The following is a 24,957-nucleotide window of genomic DNA, read 5'->3' on the forward strand; positions in this document are numbered from 1 at the left end:
ACATATAGTAAATAAATAGAAAACTATTGAATAATGAAGAAATTGGAAATTTAAAACCAGGAAAGGTTGCGAACATTTACCAAATTCCCCTTCCCTACTCTCATGTCCACTTACCATGGAGTCTGTTTCCTTATGTAACCATAGTATGAGAGTGCCTTTTGTGATTCCTTTCCTATTTTCATTGTCCTTTGGGGTTAACCCCTTCGCTAATTAGTATTCACATTAATGTTGTCTATGTTGCACTGGAAAAAACCTTAGTAGAAAGAGTGAGTTTGCTTGTTTTGTCATCATTTCATGAGTAATGAATAAAGATGGAAGATATTACACCTCAGAATGGATGCAAGCCCTCTACAAAAGTGCATCCTTAAATTCAAAATAGAACTGAAATACTGATGTGCCTTATGGCTTTGTTTTCATTAAGGAACAAGTGCAATCATTGGATACTCAGCTAGAGGAGGCTCGGAAGAAGTTACTTCACTTGGAAGCGATCGGTAAAGAGAAAATTAGACTACAAACACAGCTGGTGGCTCAGGAGTCAGTGATAGAGGGTCTAAAAGCTGAGAGGAAGCTCTGGGGTCAAGAACTGGCACAACAAGGTAAAGGTTCACTGGATTATCTGGCATGGAACGACTTGAAATACAGTATATGTATATATGCTCATGTAGGCTTAGAATGGTGACACAAAAGTAGTTTTGAGCCAAACTACATTCAACATGTTGAAAAACATATTAGCTAGAAAATAGCTATATGGCATAAATTTCCAATTTACGGTTAAATGTGTTAATACTAAAATAAACACTATCCAGCCAGTGAAATGTTTATGTTTCAGGATCAAATATAATTCATTTGTTCATTCATCTTCACTTAGTGTAAAAGTAAGTTGGCCTGTCATTTCGATCCTAGCAGGATCTTCTTCAAAGGCTAAATGACAAGTAACAGTAACAGAAGGGACAAAAACACGCACAAAATACAGACAGGTTAATGAGCATGGTGAACACAAAGAGATGGATGAATGGTGATTAGAAGACAAGGGAGGGAGAGAAGAAATAAAGAGACCAACAGGGGAAGAGGAGAGGTAGGAGATAAACAGTGGAGGGACAAAGAGAGGATTAAGGGACGGGGATAGGGAATAAACTGGAGAAGGACAGAGACAGAAAGGTGTGGAGAAAAAAGGCTGGAAGAGAGCTATGAGAAGAAGAGTGAAAGGGGGGGGGGACAAGGAGGGGGGTACAGAAGAAAGATTTAGTCATGTCCTTCCTGAATGTTGAGCCCATTAGGTTGAATGGTGCGAAGGCGTTGCATCCACAGCCTCTCTCTGCTGATTCGTACTAGGTCAGGACGGCTACCTAAGGATTCAATCCCCTCTAGGGACATGTCGTTAATGGTATGGTTGGGAAGGTTAAAGTGTTCTCCAACTGGGGTCTCAGTCTTCATGGTGTTGACTGTGGATCTGTGACCATAGAATCGCTTCCTGAGGGTTTTATCTTCACTTAGTGAAAGAAAATTGGAAGGATTTGTTAGTTTGATCAATTGCAAGTTTTAGTGTGAGTACAACGTGACAGGTTTGGAAAAATATACTGACCACCCTTGGAAGGTTGCTTTAACATTATGTTGACATTCACTCTTGCAAAAAGACTAACAATTGCTGTCATGTTGAGAATATGTTAACTGAAAAATACTTTAATAATAAACAATTTACCTTAATAATAAAAAATTACCTTATAGACATTAGTTTCGCGATGCTAAGATTACAAATGTTGTTTTGATGGTTAGAAGTATTGATAATTTCTCTGATTTACCCTTATGTTATAGGTTTATCCTTCAACTACGTCAGTTTAATCGAAGTGTGATCAGATTTCGCCAGAATAAGACAGATTTGTACTTGTAAAGGTCCAGATTTAGAACCATTACCCAGCAAGAGAAATTAAACTTAACTTACACATGCGTTAAGTTTGCTGTGTTATTCTAATACTTGGGTAAAATATTTCAAGAAAGTGCCACAAAGTACAACCTTGATGTTTCTACCTCTGAAGGAATAAATTTAGCTGTTTGCTTAAGAAAATGGTTACGATGTGACATACACTCATGTCGACTACAGTATCTGTCAGTGCCGAAAGATATGTATAATGTACTATGCAAAGTTAGACAACATGCGAAATAACTGTATAATACCATATATTTCAGTCTTAACAATAACATTATCACCTTCCCTTCTGAAAGTTGGTACTTTGAAATTGTTGCCTCTACTGTAGAACATAAAACATGCTGAAACAATATCCATGATTCTTAGAAGAGAGGCTGTGTTCCTTTACTGTTTTTAAGCAAGAGTTTGTTTCTTTGCAAATGACTCTCACTCAAATCAGGAATAATTTGCATACTGAAACTCTGCTCTGACAATCTGTTTCTGTAGAGACGCCCAACTCAGTAACTTTCAATAGTTTCTTTATCCTGGTAGGCTCACCCCTCTGCTCATACTGTACAGTCTATCTCTGTACAGATGTCCAACCCAGTAACATTTAATATTTTCTTCAACCTGATAGGCTCATCCCTCGCTCATACTGTACAGTCTATTTCTATACAGACGCCCAACCGAGTAACATTCAATATTATCTTTATCCTGGTAGGCTCATCCCTCGCTCAGGACAGAGGACGGCTGGAAGCCAAGATAGAAGCCCTGACTGCAGAAGTAGCATCTTTAAAGAAACAGCAAGAGGCTGATAATGAAGGATTGAAGATAAAGACCAAAGTCATTGATGACCAGACAGATACCATCAGAAAGTTAAAGGAGGTAAGGAATACATCTTGTACAAAATATTATTGGAATATTAAATGAAATAATGTAGAGAATATGTTTTACTATCTAACTTTGACATAAACTATGTCTTTCCAATATGAAAAATGTTTTTCACAAGATTTACAATTTCTAATCACAGGCTGTCAGTGAGAGAGATGATCAAATCAAAAAAGTTCGGAAAGAATCCCTGGAAATTCAGAGGTCTTTGGAAGATACGATCAATGAGGAACAAACAGCAGGCCAGGACCTCAGGGAGCAGGTGGAACACCTGGAGCAGCGTAAAGATGCCCTGAAAGAGCAGGTACAGGAACTTCAGATGGAACTCGATGAAAGTCAGAGGTCATATCGGTGAGTACTTGAGATGAAAGAAAATAAGAAATAACATCAGGTTAAACACTGTTCAGCTCAAGTCAAATATTATATGAATATCAAAAATAATATTAAAAATGATATAAAGGATGACTTCAAGCAAAATAAATTTTGATATGTCGTAGAGTATTCATAGAGTACTACTATTGGTCCAAGTTGCATTTCTATAACATTTTAAGTTTTGAGAAAAGACTCTTTAAACAGCTGAGGTTCATCAGTTAGTTGAAACGACTGGACTATGGAATCTAATGCATAGACCGTTGGGTCAGTTCCTCAGATGTAACACTCTTTCAATGACTTGTGGTGCTGAGTGTCATGCAATGATTTTCTGTGGTTTATGTAAAGTTTAAAGAATATGTTTTGGTTGAGTTATTAGAATTGCAAAAGATAATGGATTAAAATCAATACATGTGCTGGGGAGCCAACTTCATCGATTTAGCCTTAAACTTGAAGGAGCATTCATGATTCTATATGTGGATATCATGAAAACCAGAATAGCTATAGAAACATTATTTTCAATCAAATTTGTCTTTTTTGTCTTTTTTTTCTTGAACTATGTTATGTTAGGACTAAAAACCTGCCTAAAGAAACCCATTAAAAGCAGCATTGTGATTGGTTCAGGCTTCTTCATATCAAGTTTATTTGTACGACTCATACTCACTGTTGGAGACGTTATGTTCCTGTTCACATTCAGGGAAATTGTGTGTAATTTATAGAATCTAATTCAGTTTTTAGTTGTAGCCTTGATACATGATGGTTGAAAGACATATTATAAACTGGCTATTTTACAAACTAGGAAATAAGGTAATGTGAATCGGACAGGCACAAAATCTCATGTCTGTATTACACCTGACACAGAGCGAGAAAGTACAGGCAGGTCCTAGGCAGGTGTGTAAATCTTGGAAGTCTAATGTCAAAGCTGAGATTAGTCTGAACCAACTAATGAATGGATTCAATTTGATGACTTTGCTGTAGAAACCTTCATTCCACATTCCAGCAACAACGAAATACATGAGAAGGAAACCAAATGGACACACATTAGGAGAAAACTAAATAATGATTCAAATTAAAACACTCAAATCATTTTAAGTTAAACAAAAGTTCATTTCACTGACATCATTGTCCTTGGACTGACCATCATATTTAAGTCTTAGGGAATAAAGAGTTGATAGAAAATGCTAGTATTGTTAAACATTCTGATATTGATATAGCTTCAGTGGCTGTCATAATAATTATAATATATGAATTAAAGAGGTCGGTACCTAAGAGAAACTTCTACTAAATATTCCAGCCAAAGGTTTTATACTTACAACATTGAACATCTTGGAAACTCTATTTAACATTTTTCCATTTCTCATGACATATAATGAGTTGTAGTCATCGAAAAATTACATGGAAACTATTTGTAACTCTGTAGTTTCTAAGGTGCAAATTTTACGGGTAAAATGGACAAGATGTTTTTGTTTCCTTTTAAAGAGCATTGGACCGTAAGTGGAAGGATAAGGGAGATCTGATCAGTCAGCTGGAGGAGCAGGTGATGCATGTGAAGAAGACGTTTGAAGAGAGAGAGGCCAAAGTGAAAGCAGAGAGGGACAAAGCAATGGAACAAGAAAGGTAGATTATGAGTAGTAGTCTTAAGAAATAGTTGGTACAAAAAGGATAAATCAGTAGAACCACAAAAAGAAAAAAAATAGTCTCAACAAAACAAGATGATGCAATCACTTGTAACAAACTGTGAAATGACCAACTTGCTAATTAGGTATTAAGATACAATGACATCTCAATCATGAAAGGAATACCGTCCTCTCTCAATTGGTCCAGAAGTTTGCTTAAGGTGAGCTTGTGCTCGCACGCTTTCCATAGCTAACAAAAGGGTAATCATAACATAGCACACTCTCGTATGCACCTCCAGGATCCTGCATAAAATCATTTTGACCAGCCACCTGATCCTTTTGACCAGTAACCTGATCTTTTGTAGAAAAGGTGGGAGGAACATCAAGCGAATTTAGATTGGATGTATTCAACAATTCATTCAGAAGTTAACAACTTGATGATACCTGACAGAATGATGTATTTTAGTTTGGTGTTAACAATTTGTTATGAACTGTCATCTGATCCTAACCCTAAAGGGACATTTAGCAGCAGAATTTGATGTATCAAAACTGTTGCTTTTAATTTTCTGCTTCACTGGGTGAAAATTAAATCTTGTTAGCAGACTTTATCACAAAACTTGATTTTAATTTGTTTTAGGTGAAATGAAATTTGATGGTCTCTCAACAACAGAGTGGAAATGATGTAGTCATCACAATTTGCTTGAAAACATATTTATTTTCTCTTTTAAATGTGCATATCTTTATGCAGTAGGAGATACTATCCCTAAATGATGACATAGGGCACAAAATTAATTTTTTTGTTCTAGACAAAACAAAACAAAGACTAACAGTCCAGGTTTGTTTCTATGTACCACTTTGGCATTTTGAGAAATGACCCAATTAAACATCTGAGACTCGTCAACTTTAGTGGCTGGAGAGGGAAAAAACTGTTTACAAATTGTTTATCTACTGCAAAAAGCCTGTATAGGTAAATATGTAGAAGTTACTGGGTCCGACCTTTCCATCTTAGCCATCTTCTTCAGAGGCTGACTAAAAACAAACAACCTGAAAAGCGATACAGAGACACAGATGGACAGACAGTTAAATGGACAAATTATGACACAACAAATGGAAAGGTGCTGAAAGGATCAAAGGACTGTGGCAATAAACTCTGAGGGGTGTAACAATGGGATTTAGGACTGTGGAGATAAACTCTGAGGTGTAACGATGGGATTAAGGACTGGAGATAAACTCTGAGAGGTGTAATATTCGGATTAAGGACTTTGAAGATAAACTCTGAGAGATGTAACAATGGGGTTAAGGACTGTGGAGAAAAGGAAGCAAGGGGGATTAGAAAGTAAACCTGTGAATGTGGAAAGAAATAGATGTGAGAGTATGGAGAAGGGATAGGAAGACATGTAAGAGGATGGAGAAGGTAGGGAGTGGGTGGAGGAAAGCTCTGCTGGGATAAAAATGTCAGACCATCTAACTTTTATTATTATACACAGATCATCAGTTTATCAGTTTCCTCTTCATTTGTTTCTTCAAAATGCTATTGTCTGTATTACCTAAACGTTCTAATTAACCTGCAGGAGCCGTGCAAGTGACCATGCAGTTTATCAGATGCAACACAAAACTCAATAGAGAAACAAGCTTCTAATAACATGTTTAATATGCATTACAAACTTGTCAAGGATAAATGCTGTTGAATGTTATCCACATGTGCTCTGCTGTTGATATGACCTTAAAACAATATGTTTTGATTTGGTTATAATAATTTCTAAAACAATGTATTAATATCAACATTAATGCCGGATGTCATCCCCAATTTAGCCTTAAAGGAGCATTTCAGAGAGTTTATTTTACTGTAAAGCTGAATGTCTTGAATAACCAGAACAGCCAAAGACAAATTACTAGCACTCAATTGTTTTTCGGCTCTCTTGCACTAAACAGATCCCAACTAAAATATTCTTAAAGAATATTTGCATTTTAATGACGCCCAACTGTATTCCAGCTAGACAAGTGTTCCAAATGCAATTACTTAAACACCCACTATGTTGTAATTCCGACGAAATGAAGATTAGTTTCCGAAATCATGTCCACAGTTAGAAACGAGCAGCTGAGAAAAGGTTTGCGAGCGGCAGTGTGGAATGTTTCTGTTTCTTTATAACATATAAGATGTATTCCATTAGCAATACAAACTAATTTACACCTGGAACTCACTTGATGATAGATTGTTCTACAGTCTGGTACTCTAGACAAATACAGCCGGACAAGAGAATCATAATGTATGGAAAGAATCATAGGTGATTTTACTGCCAAACGGTATTAAAGAACAGAGAAGATTTGTCAACAGATAATTTTTTACTCCAATATTTTAATATTTTATGTACAATTACATACTTTGTATACTTTATATTGGATATGAGGGCATTTATATATTTTTGTACCCTTTAATATTTTGTAGGTACATTTTATATTGTTGTTCATCTTTATATTGTGAGTACATTTTCATATTTGTGTACATTTTATAGGAACGTTTTCATATCTATGTATATTATTTTACATCTTATATGTTGTTTACAATTTTTAATGTTTTGAGCTCTTGTTATCAACCAATCCATTGTATTTTTATATGATTGGCTGAATAAATATCTATCTATCTATCTAACAGGATTTAGGCCTGACTCTTGGCTTCAGTCTTTCTTTGCCCAGAAAATAGATAGATGTGATACATATTCTTAAGTTCTGTATCTTTATATTCTCTAGTTAACAAATTCCTTCTGTAATATCTTGCCTTCATTTCTTATATTACTGTACCCAATGTTATTGTAAGCTTGCTTTATTTTTCAAACTAATTAATAAATCTAAAGAAAAATAACAGTAACAATAAACCAACAACTGTGAACAATATCAGCTTCTGTACAAAACAGAACATCAAAGAAATAACTGTCAAATAACTATGACCGAGATTACATTTTACAATTATTTATTACGGATTAAGGGATGCAAACAGATGCTTTTATTTTGATTCAGGGCTTGTAAGGAGAGGATGCGGACTATGGATAATGCTTTCAGGAAACAGATGGAGACTGCTCAGAGAGGATACGATGAAACCATGGAGATATTGAGGCAGGAGAGAGAAGCAGAAGTAGAAGAAGCAAACCAAAAGGTAATCATTTAACTTTGGAATGAAACTGAGTCTCTTGTTCCATTTATCAATCCAGTTGCAGCTTGGGATTCAAGGAAGGATAAAAAACGGTTGAAAATGATTCTGCAAAGGCTATAACTCTAACATGAGGTCTTCAATGTTTGGAATGCAATTGTATCTTCCTGCTGTTTATTGTTTGTTTGAGGATAATAACTTTTATGTTTACATTGAACATGAGAGAGTATTATCTGGCTATTCCTTGATGTAGCAGAAAAATATACACTAATAATTCAACGCTTACAGAATAGAATATTGAGATGTTGCCGTGCAAGCAGTAGAAAAGCTCAAATGCTATTATAAGATGCAATTTGCTGCTTGGTTTGGCTCAACTCAATTGATATGCTTATCCTTTGTATTCAGCTAAGACATTCCTAAGGGATGTATCAAATTATCTTACTTTCTTGAATGAAACTGAGGGGACCTGAAAACAATAGAGTGGATATTAAATAGCTTTAAGCTGTATATATACATCACTGTCTGCACTGACTTAAAATAATTCAAAAACATCTGACTTATATTATAGTCAAAGTGAATCACCTCAGCAAATATCAAAATTAAAATGTCTTTATTCCTGTCCTACTTTTAAGATTTAAGTCACAGAAGTGAGTTCCACTGTAAACTACCAAGGTAATAATAGTTTAGATACCGTTTGTATAGATAAACTGTAAGCATTCAACCCTTTATACTTTAAATGAATCTTAGTTTGTGTTTGCGCCTTTGAACAACTTTTGTTGATTTTGGCGCTATATAAATATTTTCTGATTGATTGATTGATTTGTTTCCAAACTATTCAAAACCCATACATTGTATGGAGATATGATGATATGATATCATGTGAAAATATGAAAGTGTTGGTAGGGATGATATAAATATAATATTGTGATATACGATAGTTTGAAAAATAATATTTTATTATTTCATCTCCAGGTGATACAAGTTGAAGAGGAAATGAGACAAGTCCTGTTTGAATCAGCCAATCAGAAGAAAGCAATGGAAGATAAACTGAAGAGGGTGACTCAAGTATTCAGTGACCTCCAACAGGATCTTGGATGAAGCAGGACCTCTGGGTATGATGTTAATAAATCATGTTATCTTTCTGATGTAAAAGTTTATTCAGTGGCTGACAATGTGACACTTATATTAATGTGAAAGGAAAATATTCCACACTGTCGGTTGAAACCCCCCCTTCTCCCCCCCCCCCCGTCACCATATCTTGTTGTTAACTCAAGATATGGTCGATTGAATGTAACATGGCTGAAACCCTCGAATCTTCCCAGTAGGTGGTCTGTGGTGTCATATCAGTAAATGTTCTTCAAAGACTTGATACTTTCTTATTATAAACTTCTTGTTGATTTATCCTAGAAACCTGATACCAGTTTCACTCCCATTTGTAGGATTATCCGTTTGAATATAATTAGTTATGTGTCATTGGTTGAGTGTAATTGGCTATGCGTTATAACCAGTTTTTAGTATTTCGCTTGCCGTAGAAGTCTCCTGATCTGGATTCAAGTCTCAGATGGTCTTACCTAGTCTGAAATCTGGTCTCAGAGATTATGTGTCATGTTCCTCCTTTCTGCCTTTAAGTGTCAGATGTGTCCACCTTATTGAAACAGACTCCAAATGACAGAAGAATTTCAGTAACCATAGCAACAATTTTCAGTTGTCCGGAAGGTTCAAAATGTCAACCTCCTAGATGTTTTCACTGAATGAAGATTAACGAGAGGGACATTTATAAATCCCCTGATTCAATCCTAATTCTTCATTCCATCAATCAGCCTCTTTTATTTGTATGAATCTCCTGTAAAAAGCAAGGTTGGAATATTACAACAATTTCAACTTGTTCGTCTTTATTTGAAAGAACAAAATATCAGTGGTCCAGCTAAAAGACCTACCTTTCAAAGAAATATCAGTACCAAATACCATTGAAATAGTCATCAATCTAAACTAAAAACGCTGCTTTAAGTGAGTCATTTCATTGACCGTTTCTCAAATATTATATTAAATTTGATACTTGACAAAAACCATCAGCATGAAGTGACACATAAACAGGCAGGATATCTCTGAATGTTTATTATTTTTTTTTTTTTTTTATTGATTTTTTTTGCCAGCATTCGAAACTGTTTCTCATATCCATGACACAATAGTATCCATTTACCAACAAGGGTTACCTTTGTTTAAAGTAATACCTTGGCAATGTACCAGCTCTACATTAACTTGTCAAAGAAGCTTTCATAATACTAGATAGTTGTGTTACTATGGTAATGGAAGACAATGAGTTGATCTATTATGGTTGATTTAAAAGGTCTCTTGTAAACTCAAAGCCAACAGTGTCTGTATTTGGAAAGTTATAATATATGCAGTGTAGTAGATGGAACACTGCAGGCCTAGTGAAGGTGTGATGGCGGGTTACGAATGTCACATCATGATCAAACGTTAAATGGCGTGGGTCAAATGGCGCACTTCTATCCCCCTCTCTCCCCCACCCCGATCCTGAGGGGTCCAGTGTAGGCTCATTCTCCCAGACATTCTCCAAGAGGCTTTCAGTGTATTCTGTTCAAGAAACCATCTGGGTGGCACTAAAAATGAAAACAGTTTCTTGTTCCTAAATATTCTGACTTAAGATAGTATAACTTTAGGGATAAACTTCCTCATCCCTCTCCTGCCCCTGTCTCTAACCCATCCCCACCCCGCCACCACAGTTCTCCTACACTGTGAAGGCTGGTGGATCCTCCCCTCCCCCCTCCACAGTTTATCCTACTCAGTGAAAGGTTAGGGAGAACCAAAAGCTTATCCTAGCCCAAAGGAGGGAACAGAGGCAAGTTCAGATGGGCTCTTTGCTAAAGACCAAGATACACACACCAGAGGTGAACTAAGGTATTTCTGGTCCAGTGCAAGACTTAACTACTTACAGTACTTTAATAACAAATGGAACATATTTGTTGGAATGAGAAACCTGTTTGTCACACAGCTGTGAATCCATTTGGGCCCCATACAGCCCCTCCTACCCCCCCACCCCAAGGGCATAGGTAACCTTTGCTGTTTGCACACATGTTTATCACAAACCTTTCTGGTAGGTTGGTAGGTGATGTGACCTACCTTTATTTTCAGAAGAAATCTTTTTATTGGAGGTTTTAAGGTCAGTTTAAATGTTTTAAGTGACCATCAAAACAAAATTCCACCTGTTTGATGGCCCTCTTCTTGTATAATATTTGGAAAGAGAGAGAAGTTTTCATAATCATGGCATGGACATAAAATACCCTATGAAGTGTGTCGTAAATAATCCTCTGTGGGGATATGACAGGCTGATGCCTGAACAGGGTTATTTTGCTGCAGTTTATGATAGTCTGGTTGATACAATGGTATGAATAAAAATTACTGAATGTATTACAGTATTTGGATCAGTATTGTGGTCAACTGGCATAAAGTGGTAACATTAGACAAAAAATCCTTGTCATTTGGGGGAGGGGTCAAGAATGTGGTTGTTTCATAGTCAGAAGTGTTTGGAGCTCTAGGATGGAATGTTTTGAGCTCTAGGATGGTGTTTGGAGCTCTAGGATAGAGTGTTTGGAGCTCTAGGATGGTGTTTGGAGCTCTAGGATGGTGTTTGGAGCTCTAGGATGGTGTGTTTGGAGCTCTAGGATGGAGTGTTTGGAGCTCTTGGATGGAGTGTTTGGAGCTCTAGGATAGAGTGTTTGGAGCTCTAGGATAGAGTGTTTGGAGCTCTAGGATGGAGTGTTTGGAGCTCTAGGATAGAGTGTTTGGAGCTCTAGGATGGAGTGTTTGGAGCTCTAGGATGGAGTGTTTGGAGCTCTAGGATGCAGTGTGTTGAGCTCTAGGATGGAGTGTTTGGAACTCTAGGATGGAGTGTTTGGAGCTCTAGGATGGAGTGTTTGGAGCTCTAGGATGGAGTGTTTGGAGCTCTAGGATGGAGTGTTTTGAGCTCTAGGATAGAGTGTTTGGAGCTCTAGGATAGAATGTTTGGAGCTCTAGGATAGAGTGTTTATAGCTCTAGGATGGAGTGTTTGGAGCTCTAGGATGGAGTGTTTGGAGCTCTAGGATGGAGTGTTTGGGAGCTCTAGGATGCAGTGTTTGTAGCTCTAGGATGGAGTCCTGGTGGGATTCACAGGGAACTATAGACCTGTTCCTTTGTTGAACATATAGGTACATATGGAGCTTCATATGAGTATATGCTAGTTAATTAGGTGCATTGGTACCTCTATAGGATGGTGACATGGAAGTCATTGTGTTGTCTTTGTTCTACCATATTGCTGACTGATTGCTTAGTGGTTGGCATGTATAGCTACTGTACCATCCAAACTAATATATGCTTACAGTAATAGAAGAATGTCAATAAAATGACATGACTTACCCATTTACTTGTTACTGATCATATTGACCTTAACAAGATCTTTCTACTTTGCAATGCACGTCACACCAACTCAACAACTCCACCTCCCTCCCCCCTCCCCAACACACAACAACCCCTTTCCCCAACATCCCTCCCACTTTCATAAGATGTACCTGGTGACCACAAACCCAGTCCCTGTAGTATGTCTGGGCTAATTTTTGCTTACATTTGTAGAACATTCTGCATTCTTGATTAAGAGATTGCTCTTAGAGGTAAAGTTACTGTTGATATTTTATAGTCCAACAACAAAGAAAGAATTGAGTTCTGTTGGTATGCATTCTCAGTTTCAAAGTATTCATCTTTAACATTTGTCAATTGTCACTCTTCAATGCTCCTTTAAAGTCTAACCATGGATGATGTCAGTCCAGATGTTAATGTTAATCTGTCCATCATCCTAGAAACCTTACAAAGCAAAGGTCACAACCCAACACCTGAGTGATGATGTCCAACAACTGCTTTATATTTTGTTATTGCACTGTAAACATGTTTTGTCTGGTCATAAAAATTCTTCTTTTTTTTTTTACTTTTTTTTTTACTACTAATATTTTTGTGGCATCTGACCAGCTGACCTAATGGAAAGTGTGCTAGAGTAGGTTGTCCAGCCAGTTTGGTTGAGGTATCTTCTATGTTACAGCAATTTACTCAAAAACTAATGGTCATTTAACAATGTAACCTGCACTAACAGGAAGTTATAGTTAATACTCTTCTATAGCAACCCTGCATGTGATGGTGTCTCTAAAGTTATCAGTAAAGTTGTTAACTTGTTGCGATATTAATTTCCTACAAACATAATTCTCTGAAGTTGAAAGATTGAACAGTAATACAGAAAGAAACATTTCATTTGTCACTCTTTGAGAAACACCAAAGTAAAAAAAAAATTTTTTTTTTTTATTTCTCACCCCCTAATTAATGTAGAATAAATCTGCCTAATGCTATGGTTTCTTTTATTTCATTTTAAGTTGAAAGAAGTCAATCTCTTTACAGGGTAAGGCTCATTCCACATCTGTATATATATCAGAGTGTTTTATTTGTACCGAAGATTGTACCTTCTCTTTCATAGTTACCATAATGGTAAAAACAATCCTTGTTAACATCTAATCTCCTTCCTCTTTATGACTGGTTACTTCCCCTAATTGATAGTTATTAATGATATTTTCTTCGTGGAGCTGAGTAAATAACTCTCACTTATTACTTTAACAGGAAGTTCACCCACCTCATTATTCCGGTAGTTATCTTAAGTGACAAACTTTTCTCACAACTACTTCTTCTTCTTCTTTTGGGTAGTTTCCTTAATTTTGAATGTGAATTTCAGTCTTGAAGAATGAAATGCTTATTTAAATTTGACCTCTGTTGACCTTGATTATTCCAATGAGAGTTGACAGACATCTCTTGCAACAGATAAAAGCCTTTTCATCACATGTAGATTGAAAGGTTTATAAACAATGTCCAAATGTACTGTTTACTTTATAAAAATCCCATGTGTACTGCCCTGCTGGGTAGTAAGCTGATAGCAAAATCTAAATTGTTGCTTAACATCTTCACCTTTTGTTTCCTTTTGCCTGAGGCCAAAATGCTTACCAAAATAATCTCAGCTCTTCTCACACATCATTTCATAAGAAGTGTTGCTGGTTTTTACACATAAATATTAGGTAGTATGTGATGGCTGTTAAGTGTGCAGTTATGTAAAGAGTTGTCAGAAGTCGATGATGGGAACTATGTTCATTTAATAGTTAGCAATACTTTGTGAAGGTATAACAGGTATCTCCAAATGTGCGAATCCTCAGCCTGCTACCAATGTTATGTTCACAACCACAGTCAGTGGTGCTTAGTCTGACGGAGGGGGTGGGGGGGGGGCACAGCAAGCTAACATTTGAGGGGGCATAGAATGTGGAGCAAAGCCATGTTAGGGTGGGGTCTCCCATAAGGCCTCTGGTGGGGAGGTCCCCCTGAAGCTATATCGTACCAGAACATATATGATCAGCTTCAAATTGTCAGAATTTTAGAGGTAGACTTAAGTATATTATAGACAGTAGAGGTCAACATATGTTTTGTTTTTCTTTGAGACATGGCAAAGTGAGCGTGGCATCAAACATTAATAGGGGGGAGGGAGGGGGGGACTGCCGTACCTAGGAACAGAAGCAATGCAGTTGGGTATAACAACTAGGTGTCATGGTTTGTATACGTGTGGACTTCAGAATGTCCTTTTACCCAGATAGTAGCCGACATCATATTGAAATTACAATGCTATCCCCTTATCATCTTAGTATTGTTATTTCCTGTGGTTGGTTGGTTGGTTGGGAGATAAAAGGTTGTTAGAAGATAATTTCTTACCTGTCAGTGACCTTATAAATTTTGGGTCTCTTATCCTTAAGCAATATCCTCTTAGAACAAAACAAGTACAGAAATGTCTCAATCTGTTCTATTACCCCTGCAACATAACCACAGTGTTCCCTTAAAGGCGGTGACATTGCCAAGAGGGGGAGGGACATGGGGGAGCACTCCGCACCCCTAAATGTTTGGTGACCCCCGCCCCCATGAAACCAGAAATTTGCAGAATTTAGTTCAGAAAAACCTAAGGCAACAAGATTCACAATTTTATTTGACCAAAATTCTATTGATTTGAAGCTGATATAAGTAAATCTTAATAAAATGATAAGAATAATAAAATGAGACTTACATACAGTAGCCCTAAATCAGTAGACAAAAGTTTTACATAGAAAGCAAATTAATTTACAAAAGAACAAATGAAAATCTTCAGGGGCTTCACACCCTAGACTTTGTGGTGCCAGAGTTTCCTCTACCCTCAATCTTAATTGTTGTTCTCATTTTGCTGTGCTCCCCCCCCCCCCTCCCTCAGTTCCAAATGTCAACCCTATTGTTGAGTTGAAAGGTCATTTATCTCACACAAAATGCCTGCCCAATAGTCTTATACACAATCTCTCAAAATGCCCATGCCACAGACCATTCTCCCATAAACAATCTCTTTTATTCCTACACCACACCCCATTCCCTGTTAACTATTCCACACAGCACCCACACATTGTAGACATCATTCTATGTACACCATACCTAACCACACGGTTCCTATTCGGCACAACCATTTCCATTAAAATCCTGTTTTTTTCTTTCCTTGCCTTTTTAGCCAAAGGCAGTTTACCAACACATGTTCATATCTGTACTTTAACCAGATAAATCCCTGTGTGGGCCAAGTTTGGATATCAACAACTTCCCCTGTATCCTTGTTAAATTTGTTAGAAATGCTTTCCAAATAAAGTAGGCAGCGCATTGTCCATAAAAGCACTTGCAGGAAACCTTTGAAACAGCAGAATAAATCATTTATTTCTACTCAGTTTGACCAAAATTCCAAACTATCGATAAAAAGTGTTGATTCCTTTAGAATTAAATATGCTGGGCAAAATACCTCGTAAGCCTGGTTTCTACGCCAAATAAATAAATAGAAATAATTTTAGAAGTTTGGATCAGTATTCATCAGTCAATCTGTACATTACATCCAGTGGCGGAGCTAGGGGTATTGATCAGGGGGGTCGAGAATGGTCTGTAGGGGCGCTTTTGACACTATCTAAGTGGAGCGCCACCACAGGTTGGCGCGGAGCGCACAGAAATTTTTTGAGTAAAGATACTCCCTAGATCGCCGGAAATTACCCTTTCCAGGCCTTGCTAATTAGCAGATAAACGAAGAATAAATAGGTGTCATTGCCAACAAAATGTGACAAATGTCAATAGGTAGATGAGAGCGCAATAAAAAATTCAATAATCGCGAATAAGTAAAAAGTGGTAAAAAGCTGAAAAGGGCGTCAGCAGTCCATTTGAGTCCGTCAGGGGGGGCATCCGCCCCCCCCTGACTGTATGGACGCTCCGCCACTGATTACATCAGCTTATATGCAAACATTCTTTGTATAAAACCAGTACTCAGCCAATTTTATAAAATTAGTACTTAACTTCAGAAGTGATTCTTATTTTGGTATTCATTTCTTTTTTCCTTCTCTTTATTTGTCTTTAAGGTGATCTCAACCCAGAGTGGTAGCTGATGATGTCATTTGCTGTTTGAAAGAAGAATGATCTCCCCTATATGTGGTAGATCGGTAGTCCCACCCCAATCGTGGGAGAGAGCTGGTCCCATATGCGTGGTTGCTGGCTGGTCCCATCACACTGTTACAGCAGGTATCATACTTCCTATTGGAAGACATTTTGTCTCGCATACGTGTGGTGGATAGATGGTCTCACCACTCTGTGGGAGGAAGTCGGTCTCATTCCTGTGTGGTAAACCCACTGTCATAAAGAGGAGTATTTAAAGGCAGAGGTAGACCTCTACTTGCCTACCTGTCTTTATTAAGCATACTTGCTACAGTGGAGTGTCACCTCAGTGGTTAATGCCTTTCAATCATAAGGTCCCGAATTCAAGTCACTCCAAGATTAATGTATGTCGTCCAGTTACAGAGTTGTTGACATATTATAATAATGGACGTTAAATATGAATCTAAGAGACTGACTTTGGTCAGCTTTTGGCTTTGATAAGCCAATGATGGCTTCTTTGCGAGTTCCTGCTTGCAGGAAGATCTAATATACATACTTGCTCATGAGACCAGTTTGAATGTTACCAAACTTTCCAGATTCTTATGATTCAACTTGAGCAATTTGAAAGGAACGATCTATTAAAAGCTCTAATATTTATACCAGTTGGCTTTGCTTGATTTGTTGTCAGCTGATAGACAATAACGAATACCTGCTGATGAAGTCTGCTAAGAGGCTGGTGAAATCTCAAAGTGTACGCACAAATATCAATCCAGGAAGCTTTTTTTTTGTGAAATGAGAGGGAGGGGAGGACAATGTATACTTCCATGTATACTACAGGTTAGCACAAGCTCTGAGTAACTTGAATACACAAGTCATTTCCATGTTTGAGTAATAAAGTGTCAGTTATTAAGTTCATTCTGTTGGATAATAATCTAGATTTACTTTCTGCCAATACCATTTTCAAATTTGGATGTAGACTCACTTTTTTTATCTACTAACAAAATATAGGTGCTAGTATTTGAATCCTTAACTTCAAACCTATTGTAATACTTCACAATGACCCCAAACAAGTCATAGATGTCATCTGGATTTTAAGTGGACACAAGCCCCCTCCTCTCCCCTTTCTGTCCCTAGTAACAGACACAGTAAAGTCTGTGGGTATAGAGACTTGCTGCGTAGCACAATCTTACATAAAACTTGTGCTGTTGTAAATACTTAACCATCCATCGGGTAAAAACTTTACGCTAATGGAAAAAACAGCCTGTGACACACTTCTGCATTTGTCTATGGTAGACTACTCAGGACTAAGGATGATGGATTTTAAATTTGTACTCTGCTGTTTACTCCTTCATTACAGGATAAATCTGCTATAACCCTAACGTCAGCATTTGGAAAAACGGGTACATCAACCCTGCCAGGAAATTGTGGCTTCATGGAGTATGTAACAAAATCTGCATTGCTTCCTCTGCAAAGCAAGGACAATCTGCATTGAAAAGTGTGTGAGAATTATATCACATATACACATTTTTGACCCATTTCTAGTTCTTTGACTTCTTGCTAGTGTAAAATGCAGCCCATACAAATGTCCCAGATAGTGTTGATTCACCTAGTTTGGTAGTTATTTTATTTCATGCTGTAACATCGTTAACCTGGAAGGACCAGGTGTGTGCGTCAAATAAAACATGAGGTCATTTAAATTTGCTTGTCAGTTGCTTAGCTGAAAGGATTGCCACCCCCCTATCTGGGTTAATTACTCATTAATGAGACAGGAATTCCTTACGTCCGCTGTTCATAACAAACTGAAGTGATTTTAATACTGTCCTTTCTAGTTGTTTACACGTTTAATAGTCTTAACAGCTTCCGAATCCACCCCCTTTTGGGGGTAGCATTCATTCTATAAACAATAAGCAATGGTTTGTTTGGTTGGTCAAGTAGGAGGTCAGTAAACTGCTTTGTTGTTTATGCACCGCAATCTACACGTTGAGTAATGTTATTGAAACTTTGTAAAGAATCGATACAAAAAGATTTGTTGTAGCCATTCAGGGTTGGATAATAATGCCATGGTAGATGAATAGTTAATAAACTGTTGTCCAACAACAACTTGCTCTGGGTACTACTGCGTTACCAGTTCACAACCTGGTTAGCCCCTCGCTTGGTTTACACCCAGAAAAAAACGGTGATTTTCTGGGTATCACGTGATCTACGAAGTTAACCAAATCTGTCTTCCTTCTCAAGCTCTTTTGTGAAAGTATATTCCTGTTGCAGCTGCTTCATTAGCTAATGTAACTCCGGAGAAAATATGTCTGAACAACATAATTTTAGAAGAAATAGATGATAAATTAAACTCTGAGAGAAGTAGCAGCAATGATTGTCCACTGTTTTATATAACCATTTTTATGAAGAGTTCTTTCATATTTGGGACAAATTCCCAAAAGTGATGTTTGGATCAAGATAAGATCAAAAGATTAAAAACCTTCCCATCCTCACTCGGTTGCCTTTTGTGTTATCATAATACTGAAAAGAAAAGTAGATACTTTCATATACATTTTATGAATAAAATTTAAATAAATATAAATTTATATAAATATTTTAAAAATGCTAATGTTGTGTTGTTGTTAATGTGTGTATGCTAAGATTTGTTTGACAATGGATAGGATTGTTAAGTATATATACGCTGCAGCTCAAACTGAGCAGTTTATCAAAAATAAAAAGAACAAAAATAAAAAAGCTTAATTTACTGCTCAGTGTCACTTTCTCACAGTCTTGAAAAACACCTTGGAGTTTAGTTTGATACAACAGCTTCAGGGAAGAAAGCCAAGGAAAGCCAGGAAAGAAACTTCAGGGAAGAAAGCCAAACAGGTTTTGCCTGAGCTTCCGCTCTCAAATATGTTTGAAGAAAGCATCATTTCTTTCCTTCTTTTGATCAGTTACCTTAGAAATTTCACCTGAAGGGTAACAAAGAAAGAAAATTCGCACTGTTCTATCAATTTATGGTTGAACATAATAACTTATAGTAAATAGTTCATTAACGAGTTCCCGAGAGAATAAAATCATTGGCAACAACTGTGTATTAACTTGTGTATTCCTGACTCGTTGTCTCCCTCCATATACTGAAACAAAATGGATAGGAAAACTGCTAATGCTTTGCTTGTATATTACCCTACCATATGAATGCCACCACAGATTGAAAAGGATTATGTCCATTGCGTTTAACTTTTCTTACACTTTACCTAGTAGTTGTGGTACTCTGTCAGGTTGAATTAAAAATAATTAAGTATATAATAATTTAAAGAAATACCAAATAAATATATTTAACAAAAAAATACCAATAATAATTTAACAAAAAATACCAACACATAAAGGGATACTTCCTTTATGCTGCTGTGTACACTACAGATGCACACCTTACGCAACACAAGACGAAAAAGGAATAATTGTCCCTGCTGATTTATTTGTCTATGACACTAAAACAAACAACCAATTTAGTTAGTACAGGAAATACCAATACAGACTGTATGACAAATATGTCCCTGTGTCAACATCTATAACTCCGAGTATAGGAAATAACAATACAGACTGTATAACAACTATGTCCCTATGTCTCCATCTATGACACCAAGTACATGATATAACAATACAGACTAAATAACAAATATATCCCTATGTCTCCATCTATGACTCCAAGTACATGAAATACCATACTGATGGCAAAAAGATGTTTGTCATAAATGCTTTGCTTGTGGATAACACAGACACCCCTAATGCAAACATCAACACCGACTCACAAAGTTTTTTTCTTCTAAATAATTTGGAGAAAGTTCATTGTTTTCCACCAGTCAAATCCTTAGTCAGTAACAGCATGTTTTGTTTTCCATATGCTAACCTCGTATGATTCGATTGGCTTAAACAGGAAACATTTTTCATCAGTTTTCATGGGAGTGTATTTTGACAGATCCTTCTCTGACATTCTCGTCAAGTTGAGTGGGAGAATTAAACCAATAAAGAGGATTGTTAACTCTCACTTATATGACCCTAATATTTTACTTTACCAGCGGAGGAAAAAGAAACCACATTACAAACATGGCAACTTCAAAGTTCTGTGGTAATACTGTAAATAGCTTTTGTGGTTCTTACTGACACATACACAATTTGGTTGACATATTTTGCAAAGTTGTAAGGTTTTACTGCTCTTTCAAGGAGCTTTTATTCACTATGTCCACCAAGCCTACAGAGTTATTAGGCTACTCAAAATAAGATGGGAGTTGATCAAACCTGAAACCTGTTCGATCTTTTTCAAGTGAACTTTAAGTACTGATTAATTACTGATTCCATTAATTTCTAAATATTTTCATCGTTATGACCATTTTCATAGTCATATACAAAAAACAAATCCAGCATTTTTTTTCCAACCTTATTCTTTTCTCCTTTGAAAGAAAATTTAAATAGTGGAGCTAATAAATATAATGGCATATAATGCTAAGAACGATATCAAAACATTTACAAACATCCAACTGCTTAAAGAAGTATCTGTTGTGCTCAAACACACACCTGTTGTATTTTACTTATAAGAGCTACCACCATCAGTTAAAATATACACAATATGTCTTTATACTGATTAAGAAACCTCAAATCCCTGATTTCAGGTATGCATCTCAAATACATCAGATCTACAATGTAAATGTAAATCAAATTGATGGTGAAAAATAATGGAACTTGAGATGGAACATCAAAACATGCCCCTTCTTTATAAAAATCTTGGAACCACCCCTGATGTATACTGGTTGTAGATTTAATTTTGATATGATGCAGAATTGATGGAGTTTAATTTTGGAATTGAGGAATAGTTCAAATCATTGTTATATCATGCATTTGTCTTTCTCTGTCATATTTTTGGCAGGTGATTTTATATTAAAATTGCTTACATCGATATGGAGTAAAGGTGCCACAATAAAAGAAAAAAAAACAGTGAAAAAGATGGAAGTTGCAGATAAGAATGAGCCACTGTTTGCTTTTCTTATCATTTCTTTTGCATGAATGCCATAATTTGTGGACATAGTATAATTCGTTGATGCTGCCCTCCGGTGATGTTATCTGTTAATATACAAATGGAATCGTAAAAGTATAAAATCAGCGACTGAAATCTGTTCAACTTTTGACTTGAACCATGCACCTGCATCCATGGGTAACTTACTATCAAAACACCCGGTAATAAGTTGAATGGTTCTCGGATCTGTTCGGTTGTAGAATCCTTTGGAAAATGAGGCCAAGGAGATTACATGGCAGGAAACCCTTGGACAGAAGGGAGTAGCTACTATCGTGACAATTGTCTGTGGTCGCTTCCTGATTCAACTGTTTGATGACAGTGATGAGAAAAACAAGGTCATGAAGAAGGGGGAGATCACAAAAATCAAATGTATCATTAGTCCAGGAAAACAGTTTCAAGAATGTGGTAAAATCCACTTCACAAACTTTACAATGATAATTCAAGGGGTAACAACAGATGTGCTTTTGGAACCCAGGAATCCTTGTTAGATGGGCATTTCCCCATTCACATGTGTAATTTATTTTGAGTGTAAGAATTGAGAACCAGAGTAACAAGCTCATTTAATTTGTTTATCTGTATATGGTTATACAGTCCTGTGTCATCCCATCTCTTCCTTCCCACTCAAAGGTAATAAAATATTATCCATTTTTAATGTAAGAAAAGTTGTCCAAACATCCTCATGTTCCCTCCCCTCGCCCCCCCCCCCAACCCTCTCTCTCTTGTGGGGATGTGAAATATTGCAGATGTTTTTCAGCAAACTCCATGGAAAAAGTTGCCACAGAAATATTCATTGTGTTAAATGTCATGTGAGGGTTTCCTGTGGTAAACTGACGGACACTAGATGGGTATTAGTGTTGACAGTTGTGAAGACATATGCAGGTTAGACGTGCAGGTTCAGAGATATGCAGGGTTAAAAGATATGCTGCAGTATCTAGGCTCTAGTTTGTATTGCATAATACTATATGAAATAATTCAATGGAAAATCCTAAACCAAACAGATTAATTGAAGTTCCAAAGAGTATTAGACAGAACACTTTTAATAAATACAATTCAATAGTTTCTTTTGTTGTTTAACATGGTCTCCTTGAGAGAAGATACAATGTTACCACTGTTTGCCCTCGCAAGCATGTTTCTGTAGAGCTGATGTAACTCTCATATACTCCACTTTAAGCTGCTCATCAGAGCATTCAAAAATTGTCAAAAAGATGTTTTAACTCATTCTTTGCATCAAAAATATACATGTCCACTAGTTTTGTATTGAAACCAAGAAAACCCTTTTAATAATGACCAAATTTGACCTTGAAATGCCCAAAATATTGGTAAAATGTGATTTTTTGAGGGCACTGTTCACAGGCATCGGTGGGCCATATCCTAGCAACCAAAAAGGTTTTGTAAATTGTTTTTGCCCAATTTCATTCTTTGAGACATGTGGCAAGACACCATATCGATTCTGTGAGGGTCGACATGGAATCGGCCCAAAAATCTGTTGATTTGGCATGGATTGACCCAATTAATAATTTGCATGAACAAACCTCTTTATTACCAAGACCTGAAATGTGACTCAATGATCAAATTGATGTCATCGTTAGTAAATATTAATTTGACCGAAATTTCTGCAATTCCTTGAATATTGTATTTTTCCGTTCAGTGCGAGTATGCATGGTCATTTATGTTTAAATGTGGCTGTCTTGGCAGTCAACAGTATTGCCCCCCGAATATGCTAGATAGTCTAACCATGGTCAATTTCAAGCACTTTACAGCTATCACCTTCAAAATACTATAATTTTGTCACTCGGTGCTGCCTAGCATTGCAGGCTCAAAAGTGTCCTGGATAATTTGAGCAATTGTTTTACTGTATAATTATTTGGGGTTCAAACCAATGACATTTAACCAAACTCCAAGAGTCAAGTGACCTGATAAAAGCAACCTAATTACTCGTTGAGTTTCTACACAGTATTCCTACTGCTAGTATATGGGAGCAGCATGAAGTTAGCTAGTTAACTATTGACGAAGGGAAGCATCCACTTATGTGAATAGACATACTAACACACAATGTCAATATCATCTGCATACAATGTTATATATTGACTTCTTCATCCATGACAAAAACAGGAGCCGTTTCTATGGCAGCTACTGCCACTCTTTCCCTCAAAATGATGTCTGGATGTCTTTCGGTGCAACTCCAACCACAGGTTGTACTTCACTTCTGTACAACTTCTATTGTACTTTAACTTCTGAATTATACTAATCAATGCAGTATGCTGACTTGCTGAGAACATGAACCCCAGCCATACCTTCGATAATTCACTGCTCGTTGGCAGCAGACGAATTTTAGAAAAATTAATCAGTATCCTCATGACCAATGTGTTGGTCAAGGGAATTGAAATGGGTTCAAGCCCTGGCCAGTTACCAATGTGTTGGTCAAGGGAATTGATTTGGGTTCAAGACCTGGCCAGTTAAGGTAAGTAAGGTAAGGGTTTAGTAGCCAGCAGAAGTCTGGGTGTTTTCACATCTGAAATGGACTTCTTACATCATAAAATATCCCAAAATGAGCTTAAACAGTAAAGATGGATAACTACCTGATAGTACTTGAATACCTCTGGATTAAACTTGAAACATTATGGTTAAAATCATTTGGATAATGCTTAACATAGTAAAATGGTCACAGAGGATATATTATAATGTGGATCCTTGGCCAAATAGAACATGACAACAACTTTTCTTGATGAAAGGTAAACAAAAACTTAGCCAGATCATTATATAAAGAAGAGCAAATTTAACCAGGAGCTGAGTAAGTACACGGCTACCAATAACCAAACCATAAAAGGATAAACATCCTTGGATGGATAAAAACATCCTTGTTCCTTTTATTTTATTTGTCAATCAACTTCCACTCCTAATTGCTACTTCACATTATTTTAAGTCTTGTCTGAATCACTATAATGTCTTGTAAATGTCACCATGCACTAATACAGATTCATTCTATGATGTTGTTTTTTTTCCTCTTTTGTTTACATTTAAAGACCTGAACACACTCAAGGATAAGATTGATGGGATCAACTATTCAGAAGTCATTGCTTCTGACTGGCAGTACAACACAGCATTTATCATCAAATCCTTGATGAGTGGTTTATAAGTGGTTTAGGGGCTGATAAAAAGGACGAAGGTGGTGCAATAAAACATGGATTGTTGCTACTGTTACCATCTGTGCAGCCCCTAAATATGCTAGAATGTTTAATAATGGTCACTTGAAATAGATGTCCACTAATCGCATCATTTTTGTTTGGGAGGGGACAGGACCCCCCCCCCCCTTGGGCTGCATCATGCATTCAGTTGATTTTTGATATCATATGATCCACCCACATTTTCCTTAAACAAGTGGAATATGTAAACCATATTAACAGGCTTGAACAAAGTAAAATTGAACATACTCTGTATCCAAGTGAACAGCAAAATTAACATGAGAGAAAATATTTCCCTCTGGGACATTGGTTGGTTATGCTC

General features: G+C 36.7%; 1 protein-coding gene across 6 annotated transcripts in view; it reads left to right on the forward strand.

The window, feature by feature from the left end:
• LOC139963617 (leucine-rich repeat and coiled-coil domain-containing protein 1-like) overlaps positions 1–22,135 on the forward strand; it is a 46,476-nt gene extending 24,341 nt beyond the window's left edge. For 4 of the 6 annotated variants that reach the window (XM_071964578.1, XM_071964589.1, XM_071964606.1 and 1 more), the window contains exons 19-25: positions 422–596; positions 2,625–2,788; positions 2,934–3,142; positions 4,640–4,777; positions 7,792–7,927; positions 8,894–9,033; positions 16,397–22,134. In XM_071964578.1, coding sequence (XP_071820679.1) covers positions 422–596; positions 2,625–2,788; positions 2,934–3,142; positions 4,640–4,777; positions 7,792–7,927; positions 8,894–9,019 — 948 coding nt within the window. In that variant the 3' untranslated portion in view covers positions 9,020–9,033; positions 16,397–22,134. Of the gene's footprint in view, positions 1–421; positions 597–2,624; positions 2,789–2,933; positions 3,143–4,639; positions 4,778–7,791; positions 7,928–8,893; positions 9,034–16,396 lie in introns of all 6 variants that reach the window. The other 2 variants (XM_071964617.1, XM_071964628.1) reach the window with 1 other exon arrangement.
• The last annotated feature ends 2,822 nt before the right edge of the window (positions 22,136–24,957 follow it).

The sequence above is a fragment of the Apostichopus japonicus genome, chromosome 3 (assembly GCF_037975245.1).
Source record: "Apostichopus japonicus isolate 1M-3 chromosome 3, ASM3797524v1, whole genome shotgun sequence".
Lineage (NCBI taxonomy): Eukaryota > Metazoa > Echinodermata > Holothuroidea > Aspidochirotida > Stichopodidae > Apostichopus > Apostichopus japonicus.